Source organism: Hippopotamus amphibius, chromosome 8, assembly GCF_030028045.1.
Source record: "Hippopotamus amphibius kiboko isolate mHipAmp2 chromosome 8, mHipAmp2.hap2, whole genome shotgun sequence".
NCBI lineage: Eukaryota > Metazoa > Chordata > Mammalia > Artiodactyla > Hippopotamidae > Hippopotamus > Hippopotamus amphibius.
The window spans coordinates 27,247,765-27,272,492 of NC_080193.1; the positions used below are offsets into that span (position 1 = coordinate 27,247,765).

At 51.9% G+C, this 24,728-nt stretch overlaps 1 protein-coding gene and 1 non-coding gene across 19 annotated transcripts in view; both read left to right on the forward strand.

The window, feature by feature from the left end:
* The window catches only part of EP400 (E1A binding protein p400), a 110,677-nt gene that overhangs the window by 69,342 nt on the left and 16,607 nt on the right, over positions 1–24,728 (forward strand). For 13 of the 18 annotated variants that reach the window (XM_057743990.1, XM_057743975.1, XM_057743989.1 and 10 more), the window contains 19 exons: positions 142–413; positions 3,760–3,962; positions 4,051–4,220; positions 6,023–6,219; positions 7,757–7,868; positions 8,021–8,164; positions 11,198–11,338; positions 11,548–11,631; positions 11,934–12,068; positions 12,305–12,349; positions 12,446–12,599; positions 12,715–12,956; positions 13,064–13,237; positions 15,679–15,815; positions 15,946–16,002; positions 18,538–18,616; positions 18,708–18,959; positions 19,983–20,031; positions 20,106–20,215. In XM_057743990.1, the coding sequence (XP_057599973.1) occupies positions 142–413; positions 3,760–3,962; positions 4,051–4,220; positions 6,023–6,219; positions 7,757–7,868; positions 8,021–8,164; positions 11,198–11,338; positions 11,548–11,631; positions 11,934–12,068; positions 12,305–12,349; positions 12,446–12,599; positions 12,715–12,956; positions 13,064–13,237; positions 15,679–15,815; positions 15,946–16,002; positions 18,538–18,616; positions 18,708–18,959; positions 19,983–20,031; positions 20,106–20,215 (2,757 nt within the window). The remainder of the gene's footprint in view (positions 1–141; positions 414–3,759; positions 3,963–4,050; positions 4,221–6,022; positions 6,220–7,756; positions 7,869–8,020; positions 8,165–11,197; positions 11,339–11,547; positions 11,632–11,933; positions 12,069–12,304; positions 12,350–12,445; positions 12,600–12,714; positions 12,957–13,063; positions 13,238–15,678; positions 15,816–15,945; positions 16,003–18,537; positions 18,617–18,707; positions 18,960–19,982; positions 20,032–20,105; positions 20,216–24,728) is intronic. The other 5 variants (XM_057743976.1, XM_057743980.1, XM_057743993.1 and 2 more) reach the window with 2 other exon arrangements.
* LOC130859739 (small nucleolar RNA SNORA49) lies at positions 5,609–5,738 on the forward strand. The gene has a single exon (XR_009055293.1). It is a non-coding gene; the product is annotated as a small nucleolar RNA SNORA49 (small nucleolar RNA).

Consider the following 24,728-nt stretch of genomic DNA (forward strand, 5'->3'; position numbering starts at 1 on the left):
GTTTCCCATGGGGCCAGCCCCACGTATCTGAGCATGCTCTGTGACCAGTCACTGTGCGCGAGGGACCCACGGGGCTCGGGGAGGCCAGTAAGTGGCCGTGCTGTTTCTCAGTATCCATTTTCATCCCTGTTTTTGATGAAGGAGGAAAAGACCAGACTTTTGAAAGAGCGGCTGGACCAGATTTATTTTGTCAACGAACGGCGCTGCTCCCGCGCCCCTGTCTATGGCAGAGACCTGTTAGGGGTTTGTTCCCTGCCCGGCAGGGAGCAGATGCCTTGGCTTGGGGCTCCTGACGGTGGTCACAGGAGGGGGGCTGGGCCCGCGAGCCAGTACACATCACCCTCGAAAAGTCACAGTGACCTGATTTTGACGCTGACTGAACGTCAAGAATCCCTCCAGGATGTCATCGACAGGTGAGGCAGCATATTGTAAGCGTTCTCTGCTCACTTGCTGTGTTGCACGCCAACAGTTTTTGTAGCTGTTTTGGGACGTTCATCACATTCCTCTAAGTTTCTCCCCGAGTTGTCTCTTGCAGTCTGATCGAAGTCAGTTTCGGGGTCTTCAGCTTTGGCATCAGATGGTCTCTCCACCCTCCAGGGAGCCTGCATGCCCTGCCCTGAGGGTTGATTCCTTACCCAGAGGGCCTGGCCTGTGTGCAGAGCACCCCCTATTCCTGGGTGGGGGCAGACTGTTGTGTTGTTGACCACTTTCTCCATTTTGGTCTTTTAAAATAGTATTTTATTAAGAAACCACAGGAATGATGTAATGTTGCATAATGAGAAACGTGTTCAAGAGTTGAACTCAGAAACAAGCTTTAAGAGAGAAAACAAAAACCCAGATGCTGTTGGGGCCCAGTGGCCGTGTCAGCCCCTCCCCAGCAGGCCCGCCGTACTTTCTCTTTGCCCCGCACAGGGTGTACTTGCCAAGTCTCATTCACTGCTTTGGCCAGATTTTTAGGTTCAGCCTGAGGGTGCTTTCTCTCTCTTCTGTTTTGTTGGCCTTGCTGTGCCCTGGCTCAGCTTTCAGGGTGTGTCTACTTTAGGTCTCTCAGATCGGGAACAGCAGTAATGGAAATGACAGAACAGGGAGTGGCCTCCATGTGGAGCCGCCAGCCTCTAGCCTGCAGCTCTTTCCTGCCTTCTCTGTGCAGGAACGTTGCCGGCCTCCTTCACTCACTCTTCTTGTTTCAGATGCTAATTTGTCCTCTTTTCCTCCTTCTTCCTCTAACATTACCGATAGCTTTTTAAAACATAGGCTATTTCTTACAGCAGTTTTAGGTTTGCAGCAAAATTGGGGGGGAGGTACAGAGATTTCCCACTTACCCACAGCCTCCCCCACCATCAGCGCTCCCCCCCAGAGTAGTGCACTTGCTACAGTCGATGCACCTGCAGTGATACATCATCAGCACCCAGAGTCCATGCGGTACATGCGGGTTTGCTCTTGATGTTGGTTGTTCTGTGGCCTCACACCCGCCATCATAGAATCATGCAAGATAGTCTCACTGTCCTAAAACCCTGCTGTACTCTGCCTGCTCATCCCTCTCTCCCCTCCACAAAACCTTGGCAACCGCTGTCCTTTTACTGTCTCTATAGTTTTGCTTCTCCAGAATGTCATATAGTTGGAACATACAGTAGGCAGTCTTTTCAGATGGCTGTTCTCACTTAGGAGTGTGCATGTAAGGTTCCTCCATGTCTCTTCAGGGCTTGAGAGCTCATTTCTTTTTAGTGCTGGATAATAGTCCACTGTCTGGAAGCACCACAGTTTGTTTAAAAACACTCACCTTCTGAAGGACAACTTGGTTGCTTCTGAGTTTTGGCAGTTATCCATGTGTGGGTTTTTGTGTGGACATAGCTTTTAATTCATTTGGGTAAATACCAAGGAGCATGATTGCCAGATCCTATGGTAAGAGAATGTTTAGTTTGGTTAGAAGCTGCCGAACTGTTTTCCAAAGTGGCTGCACCATTCTGCGTTCCCACCAGCAGTGAGTGAGAGCTCCTGTTGCTCCGCATCCTCGCCAGCAACTGGTGTTGTCCGTGGTCTGGCTCTTGGCCATTTTAGTAGATGTGCAGTGGGGTCTTGTCGTTTTAATTTGCATTTCCTCAATGACATGTATGTTCAGCATCTTCTCTTATGTTCACTTGCCATCTGTGTTTCTTTGCTAACGTGTCTCTTAAGGTCTTTGGCCCATTTTTAGAACAGGTTATTTGTTTTCTTATTGTTGCATGTTAAGAGTTCTTTGTATATTTTGGTTAACAGTTCTTTAGCAGATATGTCTTTGGCAAGTATTTTCTTCTAGTCTGTGGTTTGTCTTTTCATTCTCCTCACGTTGTCTTTCATAGAGCAAATATTTTGTAATATCGTCAAATGTCTATTCAGTACTCACATTTCTAATTATTCCATAAATTATTTAGTTATTTATTTACTTATTTATTGGCTGAGTTGGGTCTTCGTTGCTGTGCACGGGTTTTCTCTAGTGGTGAGCCAGGGCTGCTCTTCGTTGCGGTGCATTGGCTCCTCATTGCGGTGGCTTCTCTTGCTGTGGAGCACAGGCTCTAGGTGCATGGGATTCGGTAGTTGAGGCATGTGGGCTCAATAGTTGTAGCGCATGGGCTTAGTTGCTCTGTGGCCTGTGGGATCTTCCTGGCCCAGGGCTGGAACCTGTATCCCCTGCATTGGCAGGTGGATTCTTAACCACTGTGCCACCAGGGAAGTCCTGGTTGTCTCTTTTATATTTTTTTTTTTCTTTGCACGTGGATGCCCAGTTGTTCTAGCACTGTTTGTTGAAAAGACTATCTTTGCTCCGTTGTGTTACCTTTGTTCCTTTGTCAAAGGTCAGTTGACTGTGTCATGAGAGCCTGTGTATGGTCTTTCCATTCTGTTTCATTGATCTGTTTGTTCTTTTGCCAGTACCATGCTGTTGCTTACTAGTGAGTCTTGAAGTCAGGTAGTGCCAGTCCTGTGACTTCTTGTTCAGCATTGTGTTGGCTTTTTCAGGCTATTGCTTCTCCATATAAACTTTAGATTCAGTTTGTTGATATCTGCAGAAGAGCTGGCTGGGATTGCAGTCAGTGTCTAGAACAAGTCAGGAAGAACTGACATCTTGACAGTATTGGATCTTCTATCCATGAACTTGGAATATCTCCATTTATTTAGTGCTTCTTTGATTTCATTGATCAGAGTTTTGGTCATAATTGGTTTTTAGTTTGCATGCAGTTGGTAGGAAGTCATGCAAGCCCATCTCGTGCTGAGTCCCAGAATGAGGGCCTTTCTGGAGCAGGTGGTATCTGCAGATTGGGAGGTGGGCGTCAGGTTGGCTGTGGTGGCTCATCAGAGTCGTCGTCGTGCTGCTCTCTGTAGGGCCCCTCCTCCCAAGTCTGGCTTCCCTCCTGGTGGCACAGTGGCTGTAGCAGCTCCAGGGCTCACATCCTCCCCAGACTGTCCAGAAGACAAGCGCCTGTGCTCCAGAATTCCCGTCTCCACACCTGTCCCTGTGCTCTGGGGGGTGCCCTGCGCTGTTTATTTTGATCAGGGCAGCCCTCACTGGCTGGGACCTGCTCCCATGGTTCTGTGATAGCGTGGTCTGGCAGCCACATCCCCCCCATGGTGACTGGAGCTAGCCACCCTGGCTGCTCTGGCAACTCCCGACTGCCCGGCAGTTCTGCCCTCTTCCTTCTTGAGCCTTTGTGCCTGAGACAGAGGGGCCGCCTGGTGGAGACACCGCGGGTGCTGCCTGTGACACATGTGCTTTCTGCTTCTCAGAGTGGTGTGTGTGATCCCGCCAGTGGTGGCTGCACCCCCATGCTTGTGGGTGGCGAGGCCGCCCTCCCTCTACAGCCACAAGATGAGGCTCTTCAGGCACTGCCTGCGGGAGCACACGGCGCCATACACCCAGCAGCTGCAGCGGATGACAGCTCTGCGCTCACTGCGGTTTCCCGAGCTGAGACTGGTCCAGTTTGACTCAGGTACAGGAGGCATCCCATCTGCACCACTGACTGTGTCGAATTTACTTGCTTGGATCGTGAGATACTCTTGATGTTACTTATTTCACAGGAAAGCTGGAAGCGTTAGCTATCCTACTTCAGAAGTTGAAATCTGAAGGACGTCGGGTGCTGATTTTATCACAGATGGTTCTCATGTTAGACATTTTAGAAATGTTCTTGAACTTCCATTATCTCACCTATATAAGAATTGACGAAAATGCCAACAGTGAACAGCGGCAGGTAGGAAAGATGTCGTTTCTTTTGGTATCGTTTATGCCCAGTTGGGTTAACTTTGATCGCCAGTTTCTAACCTAGTTTCTCAGAGCTCTACAAACTCAGTGTTGTCATGCTTTCTAAACGAAGGGAAGAACTTCTTAATGTTTTTGGACTTTTGTTCCATCCTTTGATATTTTTTTCATAAGTCCTGTTACTTGGGAAACGCAGAATCAAAATTGGTGACCTGCAGTCCTTACGAGGATGAGACGAGGATGAGTCATGCTGTCCAGCACACGCAGAGACCTCCAGGAGGTCGCCACATGCAAACAGGAAAGCTCTCCAGGCTGATTTACAGTTAAAGAAATACAGGTTAAAATAATATGCCCATTTTTTCACCTGTCAAGTTAGCTAAGGGCAACTTGATTCCACCAACACCATGAGACAGGCTTTCTCCTACGTTGCTGATGCAGATTAGGACAACTTTCTCAAAGGCAAGTTGGCCGTGTGGGTTGTGAACCTAAAAAAGGGATATATGTTTGACCTGGTAATTCTCTGTCTAGCACTCTCTGCTTCAGCAGCACCACACTTTTTCTTTTCCTTTTTCATTTATTTTCATTTATTATTTTTTGGCTGCATTGGGACTTTGTTGCTGCGCACGGGCTTTCTGTAGTTGCAGCGAGTAGGGGATACTCTTCCTTGCAGTGCGCGGGCTTCTCATTGCAGTGGCTTCTCTTGTTGTGGAACATGGACTCTAGGCTCAGGCTTCAGTAGTTGTGGCACACAGGCTCAGTAGTTGTGGCACACGGGCTTAGTTGCTCTGCAGCATGTGGAATCTTGCCGGACCAGTGATCAAACCCATGTCCCCTGCATTGGCAGGCAGATTCTTAACCGCTGCGCCATAAGGGAAGTCCCAGCACCATGCTTCTTAAAGATGTATATACACAGTTGTTAACTGTGGAAATGTTTGTAATAACTCCCAATCGGGAGCAAAGTCCAAGTCCAGAAGTAGGAGAATGTGTCTTAGTGATCTGCATGACACAGGGCCCGGCATCGTCCCAAGTGTCCCACAGGATGAACAGGTTTTAGTATCGAGACAAAGCATTCCCCAGTGCCGACCAGCTGCTGGGCTGTGTATCACATTACCCACTACCCACGTCATGCTGTCCAGCACACGCAGAGAGGACCTGGAAGGAAATACACCACAGTCTTAAGTAACAAGTTGTGTCGGGAGTGAGGTAACAAACTATATAGAGAATTTCTTGAAGGAAGAGGGCTGGTCACCTGCTAAGGTCTGTTTGGGCGCTGAAGTCATTGCAGGAGAGGAGTCGTGGGAATGAGGCCCCTTCAGCTGGCGGCCCTGAGGTGGGGGTGGGGCAGGTACGGGGGTGGACACTGCTCCTGGCTGACCACTGCTCCCTCGGCCTTACTCCAGGGGCTTTTGCTGTAGAGTGCCTGGCATTGCTGGAGGGTACATGAACAAGCACACATCCCTCCCCAGGGAGACCCTGCTGTCCTGTGGGGCCTACACGTGGAGCTGACAGCACTGGGCAGGTGGGCTCTGACCGTTTCCTTTTTGTGTGTGCCGACTGGCAACGTTCAGACAGGCTAGAGCTGTTAGTGGTAGGTAGGCGAGAGATGCTGCCCATGCCCGAGACAGCCAGAGTAAAACGGTAAACCCCGGTGTAATTGGAACACAGATCACGTGTTGAAGAAAACATAATCCAGACAGTTTTGTTAGGGAGTAATTTCTAATTGGTAAGTGTCAGAACATGTCAGAGGTTTCCCGTCTGCTGGGAATGCTCACTGGGGGGTTCATTTCACTTCAGGAACTGATGAGGTGTTTCAACCGAGACCGGCGGGTCTTCTGCGCCCTCCTCTCCACCCACAGCCGCGCCACGGGCGTGAGCCTGGTGGAGGCAGACGCGGTGGTGTTCTATGACCACGACCTCAACCCTGTGATGGATGCCAAGGCCCAGGAGTGGTGTGACCGGATTGGGCGGCGCAAGGATGTGCACATATACAGGTGAGGCGGCCGGACAGGGTGGATACAGCGCACTGCAGAAGCTCCTACCACGTTTTGTTTACCTTCCTTCAGGCAGGCTCATGTTCCTGCTGTCCTGTCTCTTCTTACTCTATATGCAGCGTCTGCCTGAGACGTAGTTGAGTTTGCCTGCAGTGGTGACTGGCTTGCGCTGCTGAGACACAACAGCTGTCCTTCCGCCTGCACTTTATTTCTCCCAGTGCCCGACCCTGAAGAGGGTGCCTCATGTCTTAGGTTGTTTCCAGTGTTGTCAAACATCAATTATCTGTTATAACTTACCGACAGCAATTTGTAAATTGGCTATTGAAAGAATTTAAATCTTACAAGCGGCCAACCACATGCAGTTGAGAAAATCAGAGAACACTCTGCTGTCAACTCTGAGCTCTGGGCGCGTCAACTGGGAGAGCACAGCAGCGCTCGGCCCCCGCTGTCTGCCCGTCCGATGCCCAAGTGTGCCAGGCAGATGCTGCGCCCCAGCCCCCGCCTGTAACCCTCGCCATTTTCATCAAGACGTTGCCATCCACACCCTGTATTTAAATAGCTTTACTTTTTCCTGATTATGAATGTATTACTTGTTCATTGAAAAGAAAAAAGAAAAAAAAGAAGGAAAGCACACGGAAAAAATAAGCATCCTGTCCAGACGGCAGTTTGTAGCATTTTGGTGTGTGTCTTTCCAGACGTTTCCCTGGTTTTTTTAGATGGCTCACGTCAGCTGTCTTACCGTGTACTCCTGTCTTATTTTAACAATATGAGTGTATTTCCATGCTAATAAATATAAATTTGATATGTTGTTTATATAAACGAATAACATTTCATTGTATAATCCCTTCCTTGTCCTTGGCCCCTTAGTAATTACTAGCTAGAAATGAGGAAAATGTTTTATCCTCAGTAGCCACAGTCTATAAACACTCAGGAATGACCTTGGCAGTAAAGGTGCAGGATGTGTGGGAAATAGAGTGTAGAATTGTGAAAGGGTATAAGCTGAGAGCGCTCACCAGTGGGAGGATGTACTCTGTTCTTGGACAGGAAGACCTGGTTAATAAAATTGTGAACTTCCTCCAAAGCGATAGTAAAGTTTAACATCATTAATGAAAGCACTGGTCATGGGTGTGGGGTGGTTACTGCAGCTTTTCAGGTGGCAGAAAGCAGGAGCCAGGGTATGCGTGTCCTTGGGCTGCAGCCACTAGACACGTGTTTGTTTGGGGGTGCTGTACAGGGAGGTGTGCAGTGACGCGGGGACACCTGCCCACCACCATCAGCACTGAAGGAGGCAGGGCTTGAGGGGTCCCAAGGCCTTTCCAGGTGGAGGCCGGTCGGGGACACGAATGACAGGCGTGGGTGGCACACGAGCCTCTGGGGGGAGGGGACAGGCGACTGCAGAAGCCTCCAGTCACCTCTGGCCACCACACGAAAGGAGGAAGCAGCGCAGAGCTTCTGCAGGGGGGTCCGGGCTCCGTGGCCATGCTGTCCTTGGCTCCCAGGGACTTAGCGGTCACGTGTGCGTGACTGTGGTTTGTAGGCTTGTGAGCGGCAATTCCATTGAAGAGAAATTGTTGAAAAACGGAACCAAAGATCTGATCCGAGAAGTGGCTGCTCAGGGAAATGACTACTCCATGGCGTTCCTCACGCAGGTACCTTTGTCAGCGAGGAGGCCTGGGGTGTCGGCGGGGGATAGTGCCCCACGTGACTGGAACCCGTGGGTGTAATGTGGCCGAGGGGTTGGTGGCTGGCGGTTTTCCAGGTGCGGAGGTCGTAAGCTCAGGGATTGGCACTTTGGTTTCAGCGGACGATCCAAGAGCTGTTTGAGGTTTACCCACCCATGGACGACACCGGCTTCCCAGTCAAAGCCGAGGAGTTTGTTGTCCTTTCTCAGGAGCCTTCTGTCACAGAAACCATCGCACCCAAGATCGCAAGACCTTTCATAGAGGTGAGGGTGGCTGGCGTCGGTTTCGGGGATTTCAGCTGTAAAAAGAGGCGAAGGGCGTGGGGAAGAGTGGTGTGGGCCTCGCGTGCCTGCTGCCCCACCACCAGTGGCACCGTCTCCTGCGCTTCTCGGGCCAGCTGTGCAGACACGTCACACACTCTCCTGTTAGGGCCCCTCACTTCCCTCCCCAAGGCCCTGCTCCCATCCTGCCTCTTGGAGAGACCTTTGGCAGCAGGACGCCACCTCTTCTATTTTAAAAGTTGACTGCTTGGTTATTGACACGTAATATATGCATGTGGTAAAGCCTACAGGAATTTATAATGAAAAGTAAGTCTCCTGCACCAGGCCCTCACTTCCCTCTCAGAGACAACCACTGTCCACTGTCTCTCACATTCCTTCCAGGAGTTGTCTGTGTGTAATGTCACTCGCACATAAATACCCTATAGCTGTTTCTGTTCTTTGAAAAGTGGGTGATAGGTGCCCTAGGTTGTTTCTTTTATTGTTTTGTTTTTTAACATCTCAAACAGCATGATGTAAACCCCATAACAGAAATGATAGTAGGTAAACAGTAGGTTACCTCTCCTGCAGGTAACCACTCAACCATTGTTAAAAACCTTATATGAATTCTGGAAGAAAAATGTGAGGCCTGAAGGCATGTGTGTTTGAGGAATGTGAGTGTGTTACACACCCTTGCTGTTGTTTCTTAGTGTATCTTGGAGATGTTGGCACAGAGTGGCCTTTCAACATACATGTTCTTTGAATGTTCTGATTGAGGATGTTACTGTGTGTGGGGCACTGGTCTAGGCAGTAGCGAACAGCCTTGAGAAGAAGACAGAACTCGCCCGCCACGAAGCTGTAGTTTTTTGTTTGTTTATTTGCTTGGCTATATTGGGTTTTTGTTGCTGCACACGGGCTTTCTCTAGTTGCGGAGAGCAGGGGCTGCTCCTCGTTGTGGTGCATGGGCTTCTCATTGTGGTGGCTTCTCTTGCTGCGGAGCACGGGCTCTAGGTTGCACGTGGGCTCAGGAGTTGTGGCACACAGGCTTAGTTGCTCGGTGGCATGTGGAATTTCTCGGCCCAGGGGTCAAACCCATGTCCCCTGCATTGGGAGGTGGATTCTTAACCACTCTGCCACAAGGGAAGTCCATGAAGCTGTATTCTAGTGTCAGGAGAGAGGAGAGAATGTCACCTCGTGGAGATGGTGTGATGTGCGGCGTCCAGGAGGAGGGTTGTGGGCGGAGGGGCAGCCCTCCAGGTCCAGGCAGCAGGGGTCATGCATGGCCGAGGGTGATGGAGACAGGCTGTCCATGGACGTGTGGTTTGGGACCATCGCCTGGCTATGTCGACACTCGACTGGCGGCCAGTTTGGAGGTGCAGGAGTGGGGGCAGTGTGGCGCATCTCTGGCTGAAGTGCAGCTTGCTCTTGGCTGCTGAGCTCTGTGTTCATCGGCACTGTGGGTGCTTTTTTATGAAGTGCTCGTTCATGTCTTTTCCTTTTTTTTTTTTCTTCCCTAACTAGGTTGTCTTTTTTTCTTAATGGTTTTTTCTTTTTTCTGTATTCTGGATGCAAAGCCTTTTGGGGATATGTGTAAAATGTCTTCTCCAATCTGGTTTACCTTTTTTTTTTTCCTTCAAGTTAATACACATTTGAAATTTTTTTTTTAAAATGTTTATTTATTTGGTTGCTCTGGGTCTTAGTTGCAGCTTGTGGGCTCCTTATTTGCAGGTCGTGGGCTCCTTAGTTGCAGCACGAGGGCTCCTTAGTTGTGATATTCGAACTCTTAGTTGCAGCATGCATATGGGATCTAGTTCCCTGACCAGGGATCAACCTGGGACCCCCGCTTTGGGAGCACAGGGTCTTAACCACTGCGCCACCAGAGAAGTCCCTGGTTTGCCCTTTTTTTTTTTTTTTTTTTTAATAAATTTATTTATTTATTATTTTATTGTCTGTGTTGGGTCTTTTTTTTTTTTTTTTTGCTGTGTGCGGGCTTTCTTTTTAGTTGCGGTGAGTGGGGGCTACTCTTCCTTGTGGTGCGTGGGCTTCAGTAGTTGCAGCACGTGGGCTCAATAGTTGTGGCTCACGGGCTCTAAAGCGCAGGCTTAATAATTGTGGCGCAGGGGCTCAGTTGCTCCACGGCATGTGGGATCTTCCTGGAGCAGGGATTGAACCCATGCCCCCTGCATTGGCAGGCAGATTCTCAACCACTGTGCCACCTAGGAAGCCCCTGGTTTGCCTTTTTTAATGCTGTCTTTCAGTGAGCAGAAATTCTTGGTCCTAATGCTACCCAGCGGACCATCTTTATCATGTGTTTGGTGGTTTTGCATTTTAAAAGAAGTTCTCCTTTATTTTCTTGTAGATGTTTCAGTGTTTTATTCTTCATGCTTAGATATAAAGTCTGTCTGGAAATAATTTCTGGGTATTGTGTTAGGTAGGGTATATTTTAAACTTTGCAGATGTTGCCCAATTGCCCTGGGAAGAGGTACCAGTTCTTAACTGGCATCCTCTAAGCTGCACGGCCCCCTGATGTGAGCGTGCGTGTCCGCATTTGCCAGCCCCTGGCAGGTGTGAGCTCCCGGCTGTTGGGAGAGGTGCATGCGACGGTGTCTGCTCATCTAGTGTGTGTTTCTTGAACTGTGGTGACACTGACCCTCACGCGTCTGTCGTCACCTGGAGCACGTTTCCTGGGGGCTTGGTTTCTGTCTACACCACGGACCACAACCTGTGTCTCGTATACCATGAAGAGCTATTCTCATCATCAGGACAGGGGCGAGGTGGTGGGTGTCAGGTGTGAGACGGAACCAGACACCCGTCCTGCTCTGTTCTCTGAATCTGGGGGCCTTGCTGTGTTTGTCGGCCTGTGTGCCCTGGGCGTACCTGTTCTCCGTGTCCCTGAGGCGCCGTCCTTTCAGTCATGTGGGGGATCCAAGGAGTGCACGCATCACCGTGTACACTGTGGTTGTGTAGTCAGGTCTGCGTAACGTGTTAAAATGTTCAAAGCATATCAGGGTCACCTCCACTGAGTGCGCACTTCCGCAGGCCCTCAAGAGCATCGAGTACCTGGGGGAGGAGGGTGCACAGGAGCCGGCGGAGGAGGTGCCTGGGTCTCCATACTCAGATGGTTCCCGGTGGGACGAGGAGCCCTCGCAGCTGGAGGAGTTAGCAGACTTCATGGGGCAGGTTTGGGCATTTTCTCTTTTGGGTTTCTACTTCTTTTTTTCTTTACACCTAAACTTTTTAAACATGTGACCCTTCTGTGAGATATTTCTTGTTCATTTTGACCAGGAACAATTGCTGTTTTGATTCAACTGTTGGTGGGAGGTTATGTGAGGAACTAAATCCTTGTGAACTTGCTGTTAACCCTGTTCAAAAAATGCATTTTGAAACAGCTCACACCAATTGAAAAATATGCTTTGAATTACCTGGAACTATTCCATACGTCCATTGATCAAGAAAAGGAGAGGAACAGTGAGGTAAGAGAATGAACTTTTGACCATCTTAACGTGTGAGAATCTCAGATTCTTCAGTGTTAAACTGGGTTGGAAGTAAGTGTGACTTGCCTAGAATTAAAAGAATAAAACCGAACCTCACCCGTGTACAAAATGATTGGAAGGGAGAAACCTGCAGATGCTGTTTTCCTTGGTTTTGAAACAGCTCAGTGCTTGATTGAGGGTCATGTGATGGGAACAAAAAGAGGGTTCCGGGCCGGGGGGCGCTGGCGGCAGTGCAGGGGCTGGGCACGGGGCGGTAATGGGAACGGCTGCTCTTCCTGCAGGGCGCCGTGCTGGCAGCCGTGCGCGAGTGGGAGGCCCGGAACGTGCGGAGGCTGAGGGAGCGGGAGGCCCGGGCACGGCAGGAGCAGGAGCAGGAGCAGCTCCTCACCTACACCCGGGAAGACGCCTACAGTGCAGTACGTGCACCCGCCCCACCCCGCCCCGGGTCCAGAGGGCCCTCCGGTTGGGCGCATTGGGTGCAAGGGTTTCCCTGACCCACTGCTGGCTGTGCTGGAAACGCGTTGTGAATCTTCTGAATAGCCACACTGTGTGCTTATTTTGAAGACTGAACAGGTGCGAGGGAGGGTAGGGATTGGTGGCTGCAGCTTGAAGCCAGGGCTGTGTGCATCTGAAAAGCTCCCCTTTCCCGCAGGAATTCGTGTGCGAGGGCGTCGACGGGCAGACGGAGGTCATGCCGGTGAGTGCCCGCCGCCTCATGTCCCCGGGGCCTCCCCCCATGTCGGGCGGCTGCTCCCATGGCCACACAGCTCAGGGCTCTCCCTTCTGCACCCAGCTCTGGACGCCACCCACGCCCCCCCAGGACGACAACGACATCTACATCGACTCGGTCATGTGTCTCATGTACGAATCCACGCCTATCCCGGAGTCCAAGCTGCCACCCGTGTACGTGAGGAAGGAGCGCCGGCGACACAAGACAGACCCCTCAGGTGGGCTCCTGTGGGGGCAGAGGGCTTGGCGCCCCGGTGGCCTTGGTGACCCTCCTCCGTGGCCCTTCTCCCCACTCCCCGCTGTCCCGCTGGCTGAAGCAGTGTCTCTGTGCAGCCGCAGGCAGGAAGAAGAAGCAGCGCCACGGGGAGGCCGTGGTGCCCCCGCGGTCGCTGTTTGACCGCGCGACACCCGGCATGTTGAAGATTCGCCGAGAGGGGAAGGAGCAGAAGAAGAACCTTCTGCTGAAGCAGCAGACACAGTTCGCCAAGCCCTTGCCAACATTTGCCAAACCGACTGCTGAGTCGGGCCCCGACAACCCTGAGTGGCTCATCAGCGAGGACTGGGCGCTGCTGCAGGTGAGTCCCGGCCCGACCTGGGTTGCCCATCCTCGGGGCCCTTGGAGGGCAGGGAAGCTGCCGCCCTGCCATGCCCTGACCCGCGGCGCCTGCACTCGGTCCTACAGGCTGTGAAGCAGCTCCTCGAGCTGCCGCTGAACCTCACCATCATGTCCCCGGCCCACACACCCAACTGGGACCTGGTCAGCGACGTCGTCAATTCCTGCAGCCGCATCTACCGCTCCTCCAAGCAGTGCCGGAACCGCTATGAGAACGTGCTCATCCCGAGGGAGGAGGGCAAGGTGAGGCCCACTCCCTACAGGGTGTGCAGCTCGCGGAGGCCTGGGGGGCTCGGCCAGGGGCAGGGGCGCGAGGGACTGGGCCTGGCCCTGGGCTGGGTTGGGCACGGCCGCAGTTACTGCCGGCGGTAGTCTCGGTGCTGAGAGCTCAGCCAATAGGGAGCATCTGCGCTGCTGCGTCATTTGGAAAATTCTGTGTGCCTGGCACCATCTGAGGGCTTCGTCCTCCCTCCCGAATGGGGTGAGTAGAAGAGCACCTGCTCTGTGCTGTTGGCTTGTTTGAAGGAAGGTCCGTCCGTGCCTCCTCCTCCGTGTGTTCCTGTGCTTTCCCGGGACCCGGCTGCTGCAGTGGGTAGACAGGCGCCGGACACTCTGGTCCCAGCTGCGGGCATCACAGATACGGATAGCCAAGTCCGTGGTGTCTGTCGTCAGGAGGCCAGCTGTCAGGGGCTGCCGAGGAGGTCTCCAGGGCGGTGCCTTTTCCTGTCCCCCTCAAGCCACATGTCTCTTTCTGTTTCCCCGTCTGCTCTATCCCCACTTTCCTGCCCCTCCGCTCCTTGTTTGTCCTCAGGAAGGTGTCCGCGGCCTCCATGCAGAGAGCTTCTGCATGTGGGGTTGGGCTAGCGTGTACTGTGGCCGGTGCCCTTTGGGGTGCCAGCCCTCACATCAAGTCATAGAATGGGAGTGGTGACTGCAATCTCCCACCTGGGGCGGCTGGGCAGGTGTAGCAGCAGCAGACCTCCTGGGCTTTGATGACGTGTACTCCTGGGCTTCTAGTTCAGGAAGCTTATTTACTTTGTTTCCATAAGCACCCTTTCACGAATCTCAGTTTTCATGGTTATGAAAATAATGGTCTCCAAATAAGGCATGTTTTTCTTTTTTGTTTGGAAACAAACAGCAAAAAAGCAGTTTTTCCTCAGAACACCATTTTGTGATGCCGTCAGCAACAAGGTGTCCTGAAATCCTGTGTCAGGCCTGTTAGATTTGGGAAGCATGTCTGGCAGTCGCCATAAGCTCAGTATGGAAAATCGTCGAGGCTAAAATTTTATCCTCTGTTAGAGCTCACGTGTGAAGCTGACCTACAGAAACAGCAGAGGTTATTTGTAGGGTTCAGAGGTGGTGTTCTGAATAAGTCGGAGAACCTTGTTAAGTGCCTGTGCAGAGGAGCACAGCGTGAGTGGACCGTGTTTCAGTGACCGGCAGACACTCGGTGTCCAGGAGGCGTCACTCCTGTGTGTGGAGGATTTGCTTCTTTGCGTTAGAGGGCTGCTCCGAGGGGGTGTCCTGCGGCTCCGACCTGCTCACACCCATTGAAGCCTGGGGCAGTGGTGGTCAGAGGTGTTATGTCCACTAGAGAGACCCACGCGAGGCCCCCACAGCCCCTCCTAAGCAGAGCCCGCTGGCCCCACGGGTGTCCAGTGGAGCAGGTCAGCTCAGGCAGAACCATCACAGAAGCGCTTTCCCCTGCAGGCTGTCTTGCTGGTCCAACCTCGGCTCACTGTCTGGAGTTGGGTGTAACGTACCTACTCTCCCTTCCTCCCAGTTTTCCTTGTTGCATTTTATCGTGACATGGGGACGCTTGCATCTTCGGTCCAGCGTTCGGGAAACTGCCAGACATGAATGATCTCACTTGGACTTGTAGTTCTGATTTTCCTTGTGCATTGCCTGCCTTAACTTAAGGCATTTGTTTAGCACAAAGGACATACGTGTGTGCGTGTGCATGCACCCCTCCCTCACATGCACAGCTCTTGTCTGTCTGTCTGGAGTCTTGGTTTCCATCCGGGGACACTTGTGCATGCCTCCCATTTATGGGAGTGACCAGAGCGCAGAGACGCTGAGGAGAGTCCTGGCGAGGCCTGAGGGGTCTGTGGGGCGGCCCTGATTGGGTCACTCACCAGCCTTCTGGCCTCCCGCACACAGCCTCACAGGACCGGTGGAAAGGGTTGCCCTGAAGTTCTGTGGGAGCAGAGAGGCTCTTGGTTTCGCTGTAGGGGCCATGGAGGAGAGATTCTCAGGCACAAATAATGCTGGAGTCCCCTAAAAATAGACTCAGGCATCACTGGACATCCCTCCCTCATGTCCGCTGGGAGGCAGCTGCCGCTTGGTGCCCTGGGGGCGGATCAGGGTGAAGGGGTGCTCGCTGACTGTGAGTCGCTTGCTGTGTGACCCGGCCACTTGGCCTCGCTGCTATCTCCCCTGCTGCAGCCAAGGCCTTCTCCCTCCAGGGACAGGCGGGAAGGCCTCGCGCAGGCTGGGCAGTGTGTCCACGGTCAGTGCCGAAGGCCACTGTGTCATTGCTGTTCTGTCTGTGTTGAGTCCCAGAGGGAAGGGTAGGAAGAAGAGGCTCATCGTCTCATTCAGGTGTTTCACGTTAGGCCTCCCAGTTGGACACCCGGTTAACAGGGTCAGTGTTTGACTCTGCTGTGCCCCCGGTCCTGTTTCAGAGTAAGAACAACCGTCCTCTGCGCACCGGCCAGATGTACGCCCAGGACGAGAACGCCACACACACCCAGCTATACACGAGCCACTTCGACCTGATGAAGATGACCGCCGGGAAGAGGAGCCCCCCCATCAAGCCTCTGTACGCGTCCTGAGTGCCCCACCAGGCTCTGCGGAGTCAGTGTGGGGCCTGGATTTCACTCTCTGTTGTTGGCCTTCTCCTTTTCAGTGCGTTTTCCTTTGTTCAGTAATTGTCTCTTTCTTTGTTACAGGCTGGGCATGAACCCCTTTCAGAAAAACCCCAAGCATGCTTCCGTGTTGGCAGAAAGGTATTTCTGTATTTGTGACATGGTTTTCACTATTTGAAATGATTTTATTTTACTGTTTTCTTAAACACTACAAGTCTAGTGAATTATTGTGCAAAGGGTGTGTCCAGGCATCAGCTGGGGGTGGTGTTGGGGCGGGCCAGGCACACTCTCCTCCCTGTTCACATGATGAGGGGGTGTCCTGCCTTCAGTCTGACAGCGTGACAGCGGCTGTGGGAGGGAGGGCGACTTCTTCCTTCAGCACGCCACCTCTGAGCGGTGTACCTCTGAGCAGTGTACGTCTGGTTGGCTCCGACCTAAAAATGTATCCAGTTTGGGGGGGGCGGGCGGTGAGTGTTCTTGCCTTGAAATTTTGCAAAGGGAGGAAAAATGACTGGGGAGGTGGGTAGGTTGCTCGGCACGTGGGCGTTTGCTATAAAATCCCTGCAACTTTCTGCATGTTTGCCTTTTTATAATAAAAGATCGGGAAAAAAATATATGTTCAGATGGAACTCAGTTGCTCCTCTGGCTCAAGCCTTCCTTGTCACCAGGTAGCTTTTGCAAATACTGCCTGACACGGGCCCGTGCCTGCTGAGCCCCTGGCCCCTCCTGGCCGCTCCGGGGACCAAGGCCTGCGTTGCCCTCCCGCTCCACGCGTCCCAGCCTCCACGGCCTGCTCCTTGAGGAGTTAGTCAGCCTCCACCTCGCGGCTCTGCCTTGCAGATCACTCCGTCTGGGACGGTCTCCCCGGACGTGTCGGCCTCCTCCCCTAGGCCCTTTCTCTCATGTCACCTTTTCCTTGTGTAAACTCGCACCCCGGCCCCGCTCTGTGTTTCTTCCTGGGGTGGATCATCTGTGCATTTTTACATGACTCCTTCAGAGTCTCCATGAGCCCCGGGGATGCAGGGCTGTAGAGGCTAGAGGCGCAGAGCAGGTGCTCCATACGCTGTGTTGATCAAATTGATGGTTCGTTCATTAGTTGGTCTTCTTAACAAGGTTGCGCGTCTAGCACCACGCTGGGCCTGGGGTTCACCCATGAGCAAGGGGGGCCTAGCCCTGCCCTTCTTTTTCTCTCACACAAAACAAACTCTGAGTCATCCTTACGGAGGGTGAGGATTCATCCTGAAGGTGAACAGAACTTAGCCTGGCCAAGCTGAGGAGACGGGGGCAGTGAGGGGTATTCCTGTTGACGCCTTCCTCCTCCGAGTGCGGGGTGGCTTGGCAGGAGGGTGATCAGAAGGCTGGTCTGCAGGATAGGAAGAAGGAGGTCCGGGGACAGTGCCACCAAGGCAGGGCAGAGGGCCCCAGGGCAGTGCAGAGGTGACCCAGCGCCTTGGCAGAAGCAGGTGTGCTGTGAAGCCCGATTGGCATGAGTTGGAGAGGCTGCAAGGTGAGCGTAGACCTGGAGGGTGTCTCAGTGGCTTAGTTTTCTTTGTGTGCATGTGGTTCTGGTAGGAGTGGTTGGTGGACAGGATGAGGAGTGGGGAGGATGAGGGTGGAAGTGGGTTGCACTTGGCCTCGTGCAGGCTGGGTGTGCTATGGGAACGTTTCTAGGTGATGGCCAGGGGCAGGTCCATAATTGGTAGGAGGCCAGACCATGTGCCCGGGGAGGGAGCTGGATGTGGAACAAGAAACACCGGCCCGGCTGGGCTATCTCCATGCCTGGCTGTTGAATTTCCCTCCAGTGGTGGAGGCCTGGGGCAGGCCGACCATGGGAGTTGGTGTGTCTGTGGCTTTACCACCAAGCATGCTGGAGAGACACAGGGTGAGGGGGGCCAGCGTGTGAATATGGGGGTGGCAGGGTAGGTTGCAGGGCATCCTCGGGGGGCTGAGTAGACTGACGTGAGCGCAGTCTGAGAACGGGAGAGAACGCACTGGGCGAGCTGGGGGGGCATGTGGCATGGGAGGGCTGATGTCCAGAGGTGCCAGACAGGTGCAGCACTGGCACCTGGGCCGTGCTGGTGGGTCCCCTGAGATGTGGAGGAAGTGCATGAGGGCAGAGCCAGCCTCCCGTGACAGGAGGACTTGAGGTTGGTAGGTGACAGTTATGGGGGTGGGGGCGCAGGAGCCCCTGGAAGCACGGGTTCTGTGAGAGGCTGGGGAGGACTGTCCAGCACTCATGGCACTGGGCAGGTGACCACCGGCTGACCTCTGCTGGAGAAGGGCTGATGCTTGGGGCGGGGGTGGGGGGGGAGGCGTTTGGTGGGCTGGGTGGAGAGGCAGGCGGTTGGCTGTGAGGGGAGCTGAATGGCTTTCTTTCTCCTACACGTTGGGGGCACCTGATATCCTGGGCGCCATGCCAGTGCCACTGCTGCAGGGACCCAGGCCCAAACCCTCCTTTTGGAAAGTGTGACACGGAAGGGAATGGGAGACGTGGTCTGGGGCAGACTGCATCAGCTTCTCCTTTCCAGGGCGGATCCGCTCAGTGCCCTGGTCTGTGGGGCTTGATAGGAGTTGCGTCCCAGAACCTGGCAGCCTGGGAAACTAGGGCTTTGGATTTCTAGAATGTTTGTCTACGTAGAACTCGCATTTTATTTCTCATTTTTCCTTTGTCTTTAGTGGAATCAACTACGACAAACCCCTGCCTCCCATTCAGGTCGCATCCCTTCGGGCGGAGCGCATTGCCAAGGAGAAGAAGGTGTGGTGCAGCGGGCTAGAGGGGCCAGGGTGGCTGGCAGTCTGCCCGCCAGGGGCTGCTCCTCATGGCTCCGTTCCTTCCTCCCCCGTAGGCGCTGGCTGACCAGCAGAAGGCACAGCAGCCACCTGTGGCACAGCCCCCGCCGCCCCCACCGCAGCCTCAGCCCCCGCCACCCCAGCAGCCGCCTCCGCCTCTGCCCCAGCCCCCGGCGGCGGGCAGCCAGCAGCCCGCAGGGCCACCCGCCGTCCAGCCCCAGGCCCAGGCGCAGCCCCCAGCGCAGCCTGCGCCACCCCCACCGAAGGTGCCCCCCGCGATCACGACAGTGGGCAGTGCTGCAGTGCTGGTGAGACGGCGCGGAGCGGTCGGTTCCAGCGCACCCCTGTCCAGGGTCCCGCGGCTTCCAGCCCTCAGACTTTCCTCCCAGAGGAAGCAGGAGGCCCAGTCTCCCCCTCAAGGAAGCACACGCCTCACCCGTGCTCCTCATCCCTGCTCCGGCGGCCAGCTCCGCCCTCTGGGCTGGGTGAGCTCAGCAGTGATGTGGGAGGCGCAGCTCCTGGTGGAGGTGACTGGGAAGTCTGGGATTAGGGTTTTATGAAGCGTAACTGTGAAGAGGACACCCCCTCTTGTCCCTGCAGACTCACAGGGCAGGTACTGTTAGTGCAAACCTCCCTCTCCCAACCCTGCCTCTCTTTCCCTCAAAGCTGTGCACACGTATGCACACATCTTCAACGCTCGTGAGAGGAAAGCGGTAAAATGCATAGAAAAAAAGAAAGGCAGTCTGACAGCCTCACTGTGCTGTCGCCACCGTGCCCTGCCGTGTTCCCCCGGCATGTGCTTGGTGATATGTTAGAGTCCCACGTGGGGAAGCACTGCTGCCGGTGTGGGATGATTTTGTTACACAGAGTCTCTTCCTCCATGTGTTCTTATTACATCTGCTGCAGTGGCTTTTTGATGTGCACCTGGGCAGCTCTGTCCTTCATTGTTCAGAAAACTAAGCACCTGCTCAGTGTGAGGGCTGCTCCCTGTCCAGGAGAACAGTGGTGGGTGGTCACGAAGGGACTTCCTGCAGGGCTGAACCCTGCACTGCAGCCAGATGACGTTAGTTGGAAAAGAATGGAAAACAGCCAGCACAGAGGCCCTGAGCTTGGCAAATGTAGGGGTCTGCAGGGTCGCTGTGGCCAGAGCCTGGTGACTGAGGGTTGGACCCAGCACTGTGGAAGGGGGTGGGGAAAGGGGGCTGAGGTCGGCCACATGGGCCGAGTAACCATGGTTAGGAGTGTGGATTTGACCCTGGTGAACGGGAAGGCTGTGGAGCGCTTTCGCGGGAGAGGGCGTGGCCTGAACGTCACGTGGTTTCCTTCTTCAGCAGGCAGGAGCCATCAAGACGTCTGTCACGGGGACAAGCATGCCCACGGGTAAGAGGTCAGAGATGCCACACTTGGGGCCGAGCACTTTCCCGTCCCCCTGCCTCACAGCCTTCTCCCTGCAGGCACAGTGAGCGGGAACGTGATCGTGAACACCATCGCCGGCGTCCCTGCCGCCACCTTCCAGTCCATTAACAAGCGCCTTGCTTCGCCCGTGGCGCCTGGCGCCTTGACTGTGAGTCGTCACTGCTTCTGGGTGCTCTGGGTCGTGTGCGTGACCTAGGGCGCTGCAGTAGTTGTTGGCTTTTTTCAAAAATTCTATTGCATTGGTACAGAAAGTACTGATCTACTTTGAATTTCTTAAAATACCGAGAGCATTCAGGTGCTGTGCTTCTGAGGGAGAGTGTGTTGAAATCCCCACAGTGATTCCAGGAGGAGGAAGAAGGGTGTGAGGGCACATCTCCGACTCCACGGACGGGGTGCCCCACATGCCACAGCAACACGTTTGCCCATGTGTGTGGACATGGGGCCGTTGCACAATGGGGCACGAGGCAGGGCAGTGCGTTTATGGGGTGTCTGGGCCCATGTGTAGGAAGCAGGAAGGGACCAGACCTGGGCAGAGGGAAGGACGCAGAGCCCTGAGCACATAACCAGAAGATAGGGCACTCACCAAAAGACACAGCTGCCTGTCTGTGGTGTTCCACCCTAAAAAACAAGCACACAACTGAAGTTAAGGAGTTTAAATTTACGTCCTGAGTTCCAGTTTAGTTACAGACCTGAAGACAACACGTGCTCTGAATGAGAAGCTGCTGCTTCAGAGTCAGCAGTGCTTTTGGCAGCAAGAGTGCTCTCCCTCTTGGGTTTTGAGAAATGTCTTTCCTGTGAAAGTGTTGCTGGTAGTGATGTTGACAGTGTGGTGCTGGTGAGACCACGATGGACGCATAGGTCCGTGGAGACAGAGTCCAGAAGTAGTCCCACGTGTACACGGTTCGTTTTCACCAGAGTGCCAGAGGCATCCAGTGAGAAAGAACAGTCTCTTCAACTCATGGTGCTGGGGGGATCTGGGAGCCGTGTGCAAAACCATGACCTTTGACCTGTTGCTAGTAAACACAGTCTGTAGGAAGCCACTCACAGTGGATCACAGGCCCAGATGTAAAACTCAAAACTAAAATTTCTAGAAAAAACACAGAACATCTTTGCTACCTTGGTTTAGGCAAAGATTTCCTAGGATACCAAAAGCCTGTGAATTTTGAAAAAAAATTATAAATGAGACTTCATCAAATCAAGAATTTCTGCCCTTTGGAAAATCTTATGAAAAGAAGACCAAAGAAAATATTTGCAGAATATATATGATAAAGGACTGGTATTTAGATTATATAAAGATTCTTCAATCAATAATAAGAAAAAACAACTTTTAAAAGTGGACAAAAAAAAATCTTTTTTAACGGAGGAAAGATTTGAGCGGTTACTTCGCCTTGGGAGATGTATGTGGAGATACGTGTATATGTATATATATTTATATTTGCCATGTGGATAGTAAGTAAGTGTGACAAGATGTTCAACATTATTAGTCTTTAGGGAAACGTAAATTAAAGCTGTAACGATCTACTACACATCCATGAGAATGGCTTTTAAAAAAAGCAAAGAAGAAACCTGGCAATATCAAATGCTGGTGAGGATGCAGAGCAACCTGAATTCTCATTGCTGATGGGAATGCAAAATCTTAGCAGTTACTCTGGAAAACAGTTTATTTCTTCTAAAATTAAACATACACTTACCCTCCAGCCTATCAATTCCACTCCTAGGTTTTCTCTCAAAAGAAATGAAAACACGTCTACACAAAAAACCTGAGCGTGAGTGTGTTTAGTGGCTGTGTTCATCATTACGAGATCATGTCCTTGAGCAGGTGAGCGGAAGGGAAGACGGTGCACCCGTCCCGTCCAGCACCGCTCAGTGGTGCGGCCGCATGGGCGGATCTCAGAGGCGTTATGCTGGCTGATAGGAGTTTTGAAAGGCTTCATGTGTGTGATTCCATTTAAATAGCATGGAAAAGGCAAGGCTTTAGGGACAGAAAACAGAATATGTTCTGTATCTGTATCTGGTGGCTACTCGGCCTTATACGTTTGTAAAAATTCATAGAGCTGTATTCCTGAGCCAGGTTAATTTTACTGTCTGTGAGTTATACCTCACTAAGTTGGGTTTAAAAAATTAAAATATTCTAAGCAATAGAGTAAATATGAAGACAGTTTTTCTAGGATGTGAGTTAGGATTATTTTATTTATCTTTTTTTCTACTTTGTAATAAACCACTTTAGACTCAGCTGTTTCACTAAATACGGAAGCTGGTAGTTAGGCTCGTGGCACTGGGATCATTCTCTATGACCAGTGTCACTACTTCCATGAAGGTGGCAAGCCCCAGTCATTGCGTTTGGTGTTTTATTTTGAAAAGGCCTATTTCTGTTTTGATATTTTTATTTAAAAAAAATTTTTTTTTAATTAATGTATTTTTGACTGTTTTGGTTCTTTGTTGCTGTGCACAGGCTTTCTCTAGTTGTGGCAAGTGGGGGCCACTTGTTGCAGTGCATGGGCTTCTCATCACAGTGGCTTATCTTGTTGCGGAGCATGAGCTCTAGGCACTCGGGCTTCAGTGGTTGCAGCACATGGGCTCATTAGTTGTGGCTCTCGGGCTCTAGGGCACAGGCTTAGTAGTTGTGGTGCACGGGCTTAGTTGCTCCGTGGCATGTGGGATCTTCCCGGCCTAGGGATCGAACCTGTGTCCCCTGCATTGGCAGGCGGGTTCTTAACCACTGAGCCACCAGGGAAGTCCCTGTTTTGATATTTTTAAAAGATAAAGCAATTAACCCACACTACTTTTTTGTTTTTTAAATTTTTATTTAGGCTGTTCCGAGTCTTAGTTGCGACACTTGGGAATCTTCGTCATGGAATTTGGGATCTTTTTTTAGTTGCGGGATTTGGGCTCCTTAGTTACAGCATGTGGGCCTCTTAGTTGCAGCATGCAGACTTCTTAGTTGTGGCATGGGGGAATCTAGTTCTCCAGCCAGGGATCGAACCCAGGCTACCTGCATTGGGAGCTCAGGGTCTTACCCGCTCGACCACCAGGGAAGTCCCCACAATGTATTTTTTGAACAGCTCTTACAGACAAGATACTCTCCCTGGTGACGTGGGGGTAGATGTAGGAGTCAAACACACAGCCTGTTTTCATGGGGTTTTTACCGTCCTGTATCCAACACCTAAAACAGAGACAACAGGGAGGTTTTCTGGAGAAGGTGGCATTGGGCTTCCACGGAATAGGAAGATGTCATCCACAAAAATGGCTCTTTGGAAGACAAGGCAAATTGTATGAGCAGAGGTTCAGTGGTGGGAAAGGGAGTGGTGTGTACAGTTCTGTTTGGACGGAGCACAGGATGTGTTACAGAGAAGCCGTGGTTCCCACAACCCCTCAGAAGCTCCTGAGCGGCTATGGTGCTTGGTCTTGTGTGACATTGAGGCTGATCTGTCAGGGGTTTGGATTTCAGGATGAAGAATGTGGATTTTGTTCACCAGGTGATAGGGAGCCCTTGAAAATCTTTGACCAGAGGTGTATTTTAGGAAAATTCCTGTGTTGTTTTATGCATAGAGTGGATTAGAGCAGAAAAGGTTAGACAGAAAGCTGTTTCAGTGGTGTAGGAAAGGACTTCTGTTTCTGGTAACAAGGTGAGTTAAGTTTTATACCACTTTCCTAATGAAAAGAACAGAAATTATTGGATAAAAATTTTAAATATCCTCTTAAAAGCTTCAAGAAGCTGACAAAAAAGTGAATAATTATTAGGCCAAAATCTAAGGGAAGAGGAAACCCCAAGAGATAAACAGGGTGCCCTGAGGCTGTGTCCACCTTGGAGTGCACTTCACCTTGTTGGACCGGGGATCCCCCATTCAAACCCAAGGCTCGGCTCACCAGGTGGATGGTCTAAAAGGAGGCATTGTTGCCTAGAGACAGGGCCCCAGATGGCTAAGCCCTTAAGGCAGGGTGAACCAGAAGTAAAATCTCTCGCACTGAGCAGAGGGTGGGGTAGGGGCTCTTCCTGTGAAGCTGTAGCCACAAGTCAGCTGTCGGTTGGCAGCCCAAGTTGATGGTGCCTCAAAAGGACCTCCAAACCCCCTTAAATCATGTGACGTGGACCTGGATGGGCAGTGTTCCTGGATAAGTGGCCAGAATCAAGTGCAGATTTTCTGGAGGAATGTGCCTTCATCCTGGACTTCTTAGGATGTCCACAATGGTTTTCAAGTGTAATGAGCCGCATATAATAGAAGATAACCAAGCACACATGGAAAGAAGGCACCATGAGTGAGAATCAGCAGAAACAACAGTGGATGGGCAGACCCTTAAAGACTTGAGATTGTGGGAATATCAGGCATAGATTATAAAACAATTACACTTTCTATTTTAAAGGAATAATAGAGAAGCTTGTGAATGTCTGTAAAAACGAGGAAACTATACTTAAAAAGAATAAAGGGAACTCTAAGAAATGAAAAATATGGTTACCAGCACCGAAAAATAAATATGTTATAATTGGGCTTCTACACAGCTGAAGAGAGAGTTAGTGAACTGGAAGGTAAATCAGAAGTAGTTATCCTGAATGTAGCACAGGGAAACAGCAGATGCAAGTACTGAAGAGAACAGAAAGCCATGGAAGATTGAGTGAGAGGATGTAACATGCAGTTAATCAGAGTTCCAGACAGAGAGAAAGT